This window comes from Amborella trichopoda, chromosome 13 (genome assembly GCF_054954075.1).
Source record: "Amborella trichopoda isolate Santa Cruz 75 chromosome 13, AtrichopodaSantaCruz75HAP2 v2.0, whole genome shotgun sequence".
Taxonomy (NCBI): Eukaryota; Viridiplantae; Streptophyta; class Magnoliopsida; order Amborellales; family Amborellaceae; genus Amborella; species Amborella trichopoda.
In genome coordinates, this window is record NC_142348.1 from 46702218 (window position 1) to 46711017 (window position 8800).

An 8800-nucleotide genomic window follows, 5' to 3' on the forward strand; every position below is an offset into this window, starting at 1 on the left:
AGTGATGGTTGGTTGAATAAAGTTAGCAAAAAGGAGTTTTTAAACTTCTTGGCCTATTCCCCAAAAGGTACAGCTTTTTTGTCTAGCAAAGACGTATCAGGGACGAAGAAGGATGCAAACTTCTACGTACGACTATATGATCAGATAGTGGAGGAGGTGGGGGATAAGCATGTAGTCCAGTTTATTACGGACAATGCGCGTGCATGTGTTTCTGCGGGCAGCAAGTTGATGGATAAGAGGAAGCATCTAGTATGGACCCCGTGTGCTGCACACAGCATCGATCTTATGTTAGAGGAAATCGGTGAGATCAAAATTGTGAAGGAGACTCTAGATGAAGCAAGGTTGGTGTCGAGATTTATATACAACCACTCGAAAATATTATTTCTGTTTAGAGAACACTCTAAGAAAAAAGAGATAATCAGGTCTGCCATAACCCGCTTTGCGACCGATTACTTAGCTGTGGACTCCATTCGACAATCTGAAGGTGCATTAAAGAGATTGTTTACTTGTGAAGAGTGGTTAAATGACCGCCTCTCGAAGTCCAGTACCGGTGTAAAAGTGGATAACATAATCTCAAATAGGCTGTTCTGGTCTCGATGTTCCAGTGTTGTAGAGGCCACTGCCCCTTTGGTCACGGTGTTAAGAATGGTGGATGCTGATAAGAAAGCTACCATGGGTATCCTTTATGAAGGTATTGAGAGGGCGAAATCAGCTATTGGGGAGAAGTGTAATTTTGCTAGCAAAGTGATCGAGATTATAGAAAAGAGGTGGAACACCAAATTCGGACGTCCAATTCATTATGCTGGTAAATATATATTTATATCATTACAATGTTTCAGTTTAAATCATTTTTTTATGAAATTGTAAATGACATTTTTCTACCTATATATTTTTTAGGTTACTACTTCAACCCAAAATTTTTCTATTTGACACCTGAACAACCCCACAAGATTATGGAAGGGGTCAGATACATTATTGCAAGGTTGGAGAGAAGCCATCGAAACCAAGTAGCAGCAATACAAGAGGTATTATTTAATGTTTGGGTAAGAACTTCATTGAGTTGTTATATTTGTGAGGAATAATGCGCTAAAACGTAATATATTTGTTTTAGCTTGCTATGTATAGGGATGCTATAGGATCCTTCGGAACTAGACTTGCCAGAAATTCTCGAACTATGATGGATCCAGGTTATCCTCTCGCTAATATTTTGTTTATTCATATATTTAATCTTATGAATTGTTCTTGCCCTTACAATGCTTTTTACATTTTAATCCAGCTGAATGGTGGGAGATATATGGTACTGATGCACCTCACCTAAAGAGGATAGCAATCAAGGTGCTCTCCCAGACATGTTCTGCTACTGGCTGTGAGCGCAACTGGAGTACGTTCCAATGGTTGCACACTACTAGAAGGAATCGACTCGCTTCTGAGAAGCTTCATAAACTAGTCTACGTTCATTATAATTTAAACCTCAGAGAGCGACAAATAAGAAGGAAGCTTGAAGACTATGGACCGATAGACTTAGACACAATATTTGTCACAGACACAACAGACCGATGGGTAGTCGAAGAGGAGGAGCCAGTGTTGCACAAGAGAGCGTTCCTTGAGGCTATCGGTGATGAAGATATTGAAGAAACTGATGAGCGGCATGAAAGAGGAAGCAGCCAGCCAATGTATCCACAATATGTCGATGATATTGCACCTAATGAGGGAGAGTGGGAAGGGGGTCTAAGAGAAAATGAGAGAGATGATGATTCTGAGGCCACCCTATCCCAGCCATACTATTCACATATCGAGTCCCAACAGCAATAGTGTAGGGATGAGCACGACAGTGCAGGTGAGCATGAAGGATGGACAAGCTTCGGGGATTTTGGACTGGGAACACAACAAAACACTAACACTCAGGGATTTGGGAATAGTCAGACGGCCGCTAATATCGATGATTCGTTTTTAGATCGAATCAATGAATTGTCAAACGAATTCAATCAATGGCACCAGCGTGACCAAGAAGAACAACAACGTCGTCTATCATTTTATTTTTAGATCGTATGTTATTAAATTTATACTTTATTGTAGTCCATGTATGTTGATATACTTATTCCATGATAATTCTATGTTTATCCTTTTGTGTGATGTAAATTAAATGTTGAATGGCGGTTCATGTAGGGAAAGAACATATCAATATTCGCATATTCATCCAAAAACATGAACATTCTTAATGGAGTACCCTCATTTTTTATTGAATTCCTAAAAAATAATATTTATAATGAATTTTAATAATTTTTTCGGATTTTTTTGAAGCTTTATTCTGACCGATTCACCCGATTCCGATCCGGACCGCCGATTCGCCGATCCGGATCGGTTTTTGAAAAGCCCGATCCGAGTCACCGATCCGGTTTTTAAACCATTGATCAAAACTGTTAGTATATATGAAGTTGTCTTGAATGCGTGGTGTCTGAAGTGGGTGCTAGACACTAAGCAGTACAATGGCTGTGAGCTTTCCTCTCTCTCTATCTTCATTCCTCGAGGGTCGCACGGAAGCTAGGGCAAGCCCACTGTTAGCCAAGGGTGCACCAAGGTTCAACTGGGGGGTGCGGGGCGCCTCGAGCCCTCCAACTCTCGAATCGACGCCTCGACGCTCTGCAAATTATAGGCCCAATCTTTGGGACTATGACACCATCCAGTCCATAAGGACTGAATACACGGTTAGTCCTTGGCTCTAAAATAAGGCTATTAGCATCCCCATTCCCAGAAATTCCTGTTGATTTCAGCTATAATTTTGGTGAATTGCAGGGTGAGTCGTATAAGATCCGAGCCGAGGATCTAAGGCAACAAGCCACACTTATTTTTGAGGCCACTGATGATCCAATGGCTCAGATGGAACTCGTCGACAAAATCGAACGGCTTGGAATTGGCTACCTCTTTGAGGACCAGATCAAAACCGTTCTTGATGCCATTTACACCAATAACATCGGAGGGTCGTCAGGCAATGATCTACATGCTGTGGCCCTTCGCTTTCGAATCCTAAGGGAACATGGATATAGTGTTTCTCCAGGTACTCCAAACACACTTTCTCTATCTATATATCTCTTTCTCTCTCTCCCTTCCCTCTCAATCTCACTCTCCTGATACCCATACTTATTTCTGTTTGTATATAATGATTTTTACCATTCTTTATTATGTAATATTAAATGGATAAATATATAATAAAATTATTTATCTTTTGTATAAGGTGGTCACAATTAATTTTGATATTTGATCAAAAATCATAGAGCCCATCCAATAACATATCAAAGTGGGTTTTGAAATTTATTAAATACACTAAGAGCAAGAATGTTAAATAATTTAAATTTTAAGCGGAGTTTGATGAATCTCTCTCTAGATTCAACCATGGCTTCTCACTTCTCGTGATTGGTTTCTCAATCGTCAAGATTCAGAGCAGCGCATCATCTCATCAAGAGAAATCTAAGAGAGAGATGAGAAAGAGAGGGAGAGGAGAGGGAAGGAGAGTGGTGGCCAAGCCTTGGCCACTTTCCAAGGCCCTCTCTTTCTTGGGCAAGTGGGGAAATGCCCTTCATTTTTTTATTTTTTTTTAAAAACTACATTTGAGAACAGAGATATTTAAATAAACAAAAAAACAAAACAAAAATGCCCCGGTCAGGGACGCGAAGATTTTGAGCCGAGACGGAGCTTGGTTTTCTTGGGATTTCAATTAATGTGGGAGTGTTTTCCGCAGACATCCTAGTAAAATTCGAACTGCTCCAATTATAGGTGAAATTTACAATGAAGGTTGGTCGATCTACTTTTTCTTATATTTTTTTCATAATGACCCTCGAACAATTTGAATTTTGAATTTTTTTGTTCTAGTTTCTTTTTTAGTTTTTTCATTATAAAGAAAGTTGGGGCACTGCCCTACTAAAGAAAAAACTAATAATAATAATAATAATAATAATAATAATAATAATAATAAAATTTTAAAATCAAAATTCAGGATGACCGAAAGGCATTATAGAAAAACTAAAAATAGGTGGGCTGACCCACATTCTTTATAATTTCAAAGTAGAGCATTTCTTATTTTACCTAAAATTTTAAGATATGTAAGTAAATCACTCTTACTGTGGAGAAATATCTAATTCATAACACATCTAATGAATGATATAATTGATAAAGTCTTAAATTCTAAATATTTTTAAATGACTATGCCAATACAATAAAAGACACGAAAATTTTAGGAAACGAGACATACTAAATCCTATTTTTATGACATTTTAACGGCGAGAGCTTTCCTTTATTTTTGGATAATAGCCCAATGATAAAACAACTTGACATTTCATATGTTTTTTTTTAATTTTCGATTTTATAATAAAAAATTTAATACTTTTGACTATAATTACAAAATTGGCTTTAATAGAGAACAAAATTTTGAACAAAATTTTAACTATAATTTGAACAATAATTCATTTCGAGAGAGAGTGCGAGTGAAAATAACTCCCACTTTCTTTGACATTTGTAAACTTTGTAGATCCCATGAATGACTTTTTAGCATATTTTTGTAAGGGAAGTGCTTTTATCTTGCCCAAGAACCTATAACGTTCATGTGATCCCACTTTTTAGCCGTTCAATCTGAATCGAACGGCTGCTATTGTTCATACCCCAATGTCACGCTAGACACTGTTTTATTTTTCATTTTTTTCTACAAAATATTTTTGGATGAAATTTTAGGTGTCCCATCATAAAATTAGGGTGAACCTGGGAAAAAAAATTCAATATTTTTTGTAAAAATAAATGACAAAAATGAACCTGAAATTTTCAAAGGTATTCTGGGAATTGTTCATCTTAAAAATATTTTATTATTATTTTGTTCATGTGTGCCCCTAACATATCTATGTATGGCCCAAATTTTGCTTTAAAATTATTTATAGAATACAAACTTAAAATAAAAAACTCTGAGTCGTCCGATCAAGATTTGACGGTAAAAGCCAATTTGTGATATTGTGACTCAAGTCATCTTAGCCATCTATATAGATCTGATAGCAGAGACAAAGGGTAACATATACTAGATATGTAGGTGGGGGTCACATAGAATCCTTTTTGTAAGCACTCCAATTTACACAACATGATTGTGATGAACAGATGTATTCAACCCCTTCAAAGATGGAGATGGGAGTTTTATTACAAAAGTGAGTGGAGATGTGAAGGGTATGTTAAGCTTGTTTGAAGCTTCATGTATTGCTTTACCAGGAGAAGAGTTATTAGATGAAGCTAAGGCCTTCACTTCCAAGCATTTGAAGGCTAAGATGTACAGCATGGAACCATTTCTTAGAGAGCAAGTGCACCATGCCCTAGAGCTTCCCCGTTCTCGGAGAAAGGTTAGACTGGAAGCCAGATATAACATCGATGTTTACAAAGGGGAAAAAGAAAGGAACCCAATTTTGCTTGAACTTGCAAAGCTAAATTTCAACATGGTTCAATCCTTTCACGTAGCAGATCTTAAAGAAGTGTTCAGGTAATGTTCACCAAGTTTTTAAAAATACTTCAAAGCATTTTATATTATGTCCTATCAAGAGAAAATAGGGTTGTTAGATATATTTAGAGAGTGAATAAGAAAATGGGGAAAATATCAACTAAATGACCATATTATCATACAACATCATTAAAGTTGTCAAATCAACCCATCTAAATTAGGATTATTATGATTTAAGTTTCACAAGTTATCTTTGTTCAAGGTTGGGAACCCGAGCAAACAGTGATTTTTCAATAATTTGGCCGACTTAATTGGCTTGAGCAAAATGATAATAAAACACCTGGTTTTTCAGGTTTGGCAATACAAAACAATAACGATATTATTGTGACTTGCGATGGTCCAAATTATCAAATTACCCTTGCTCATTTAGAGTTACCAATCCTTAAGATAGAACAACTTGGTTATTATTTGATATATTATATGAGAAGGTATCTGATTGAAATGAAACTATAAAAGTAAAACTGGTACCATTAATTAGAATGGTTTGATCAGACTTTGTAAGATGATTTGACCATTTACCTTATATTTTGCCAAGAAGATATAAATTTATATATGAACTTCAATACGAGAGCTCTGTGGAACAATTTTTCTTTAATTAAGTTTTTGAAGTCTTTTAAAATTGGTTTTGTAGGTCTCTGACTGATTTCTATTTGAATTTTCATAATTTCCAAATGCCCAAAATTCATAAGAGTCTATCATGAATTTGATTTATTGAAAACTTCAAAACTAACCGTTGCCAAAAAGTGATATAAAGAAATTTTACATCCATTATTGATTAAAAAGAACCTATTGCCGAATTGTGAATAAGAAGTATTTATCAACAGGTGGTGGAGAGACACAAGGCTGAGTGAGAAACTTCCTTTTGCTAGGGAGCGGACCTTGGAGTGTTTCATGGTTTCTTCTGGGGTAGCTTATGAGCCTCAATATGGCAGGTCAAGGAGGGACATGGCCAAAACTAACATTCTTTTAACAGTAATAGATGATGTTTATGATGTGTATGGATCAATAGAGGAACTAGAGCTCTTCACTGAAGCAGTTGAAAGGTATGATACTCGCTAAATTACTTATTCCATATGTTCATAAACATCAATACATTTTGTCAATGTTATAGGGATTAGATCGGCCACCGAACTGGTGAGGGTTTTGATCTAGTCAAAGCCAGTCCGACAACTAGTTGAATCGGTTGAACCAACTTTTTGAAATAAGAGGAGAAAAATGAATATTATAATTTGAAAACATGTATTAAAATTGGCCATCCCCGTTTAGCTAATCCAATCATTTGAAACCAGTTGGTTTGTCCACCCAAAACAGATTAAGAATTGGTTACATATGGCTTTTTACCAAACTTGATTTTTACTTTAGATTCAAACCATCAGTTCATTGCAGCCATAATCTGCGCATATTATAATTGTGAACCATACTATGCTATACCAAAGTCATTGAATTGAACCAAAATTGTCCTCCAGTGCAACCACTTAACATCAACCAGACATTATTAGTACATTGAGCCCGAAGTTTGTATCAAAATCCTAGGGATTGATATGTTATTGTCCCATTATATATATTATACTCACAAAATGATTTTTCCGTACTTTCCTTTTATAGGTTAGCTTTTATGCTCCCATTTCTATTGAGTGCTCTCACCCTAATATAACATAAACCATATGTATCTCTCATAGAAATGGTGCAGAATTCACATATCAATGTTGCCATTAAATGCATGAGGTCTAAACTAGCCTTCTTATATTATAATAAAATTCCTCCCATGTCATAGTTTAGTTTTCATTAAAAAGAATTTAAATCCTCCATTTCTTAGAAAAGTGTTGCAAACATCACAAAGCAAGGATGTAAGTGAGCAAATCACCCATGAAATGTCATAAACTAAGGAGTTAGGTCAACAAATCCCTCAATAAAATGGAGGATAAAGCAGGGCAGTGTGGCTCTTGTATCCAACTACTTACTCTTATGTCCTTGAATCAATAGATGGGACCTCAAAGCCATGGAGTCACTACCTGAGTACATGAAAATCTGTTACATGGCCTTGTACAATACTATGAATCAAATGGTCTATGATAGTCTAAAGGAACAGGGCTGTTGCATCATCGGATCCCTCAGCAAAGCGGTATGCATTTCCTATTTAACTTGGTCTCAATATCCATTAAGTTTTATGTGACTTACCCTTGTGAAGTTACTGATGCATATATTTCTCCTGTTACAGTGGGCTGGCCTATGCAAGGCATACTTGAAAGAAGCAAAGTGGTTTCACAGTGGGTACAAACCAACTCTAGATGAGTACTTGAGCAATGCCTATACCTCAATTGCGGGGCCGCTTGTTTTGATTGCTGGTTATTTTCTCTCAGGAGAGAGAATTACACAAGAAGTTGTTGATTTTTTAGAACAAGGTCCAAAGATTGTCTGGTTCTGTTCTATCATTCTACGACTTACCAATGATATGGGAACAAGTACGGTATGTGCACCACATTTGATTTAGAAGTTCAATTGAACGTTATTTGATTTTATTAGCTAATGTAAATAAAATGTTACAACTAGTAAATCGCAGAAATTCTCTCATGCACATTTTGAACTCATTTTATCCAAGAATTGAGAAAGTATATTGCTATTGTAGGATGAACAAGAAAGAGGAGATGTACTTAAATCAATACAATGCTACATGCAAGAGACTGGTGCATCAGAGGAACAAGCGCGGGAGCACATTAGGGATTTAATCAATGATATATGGAAGCATCTTCATCAAGAATGCCGTACTCCATCTCCACTTCCAAAGACCTTCATCAAGCATGCTTTAAATATTGCAAGATCCTCTGAGTTCATGTATCAATATGGTGATGGCTTCGGTGTTACTAGCAGTACAACACTTGATCACTTCAACTCCTTGCTCTTCCAACCCATTTGTGTTGATGTTTAGGGTTTATTTTCCTTTCTTGGATCTAAAGTGATGATGCAAAGAAAGTGGAATGTATGGGTAGTTAAGATAGTGAGATGTTATTTTTACCTCTATGAAAAAGTAGAATATATGGGTAGTTAAGATAGTGTGGGAAGTTCTCTCTCTTCCCGTAGGTAATGGGTAGTTATCCAACACGTAAGTAGTAGGTAGTTTTATTGTAAACGCTTATATATATGGGCTCCATGTATTGAAGTGATGTGTGCCTGTGGTTGTAGATATAAGCAACTTATAAAGGCAACCAACATGTAATTTTGTGTAATGTGTTTGTGTTTATCTCTTTAAAAAATAAAGTGAGTGCGTGCTTTCAATTA

General features: G+C 36.2%; 2 protein-coding genes across 2 annotated transcripts; both read left to right on the forward strand.

The window, feature by feature from the left end:
* Window positions 1–953: 953 nt before the first annotated feature.
* LOC148779278 (uncharacterized) lies at window positions 954–1905 on the forward strand. The gene is made up of 3 exons (XM_088856630.1): window positions 954–1025; window positions 1112–1187; window positions 1277–1905. The coding sequence occupies exons 1-3, from the start codon at window positions 954–956 to the stop codon at window positions 1810–1812; spliced, it is 684 nt and encodes a 227-aa protein (XP_088712756.1). The 3' UTR covers window positions 1813–1905.
* Window positions 1906–2457: 552 nt separating this feature from the next.
* Window positions 2458–8800, forward strand: LOC18438324 ((-)-alpha-terpineol synthase). The gene is made up of 7 exons (XM_088855716.1): window positions 2458–2705; window positions 2794–3055; window positions 5134–5506; window positions 6349–6567; window positions 7508–7646; window positions 7743–7991; window positions 8151–8800. The coding sequence occupies exons 1-7, from the start codon at window positions 2487–2489 to the stop codon at window positions 8448–8450; spliced, it is 1761 nt and encodes a 586-aa protein (XP_088711842.1). The 5' UTR covers window positions 2458–2486; the 3' UTR covers window positions 8451–8800.

What these genes read in the sequence shown, in the direction of transcription:
- LOC148779278 (XM_088856630.1), top strand. Translation starts at nt 954, where the DNA reads ATGGAAGGGGTCAGATACATTATTGCAAGGTTGGAGAGAAGCCATCGA. An exon ending in AAGTAGCAGCAATACAAGAG is followed by an intron (nt 1,026 to 1,111) that starts GTATTATTTAAT and finishes TATTTGTTTTAG; the next exon opens with CTTGCTATGTATAGGGATGC. An exon ending in TCGAACTATGATGGATCCAG is followed by an intron (nt 1,188 to 1,276) that starts GTTATCCTCTCG and finishes ATTTTAATCCAG; the next exon opens with CTGAATGGTGGGAGATATAT.
- LOC18438324 (XM_088855716.1), top strand. Translation starts at nt 2,487, where the DNA reads ATGGCTGTGAGCTTTCCTCTCTCTCTATCTTCATTCCTCGAGGGTCGC. An exon ending in TGGATATAGTGTTTCTCCAG is followed by an intron (nt 3,056 to 5,133) that starts GTACTCCAAACA and finishes TGTGATGAACAG; the next exon opens with ATGTATTCAACCCCTTCAAA. An exon ending in ATGATATGGGAACAAGTACG is followed by an intron (nt 7,992 to 8,150) that starts GTATGTGCACCA and finishes TTGCTATTGTAG; the next exon opens with GATGAACAAGAAAGAGGAGA.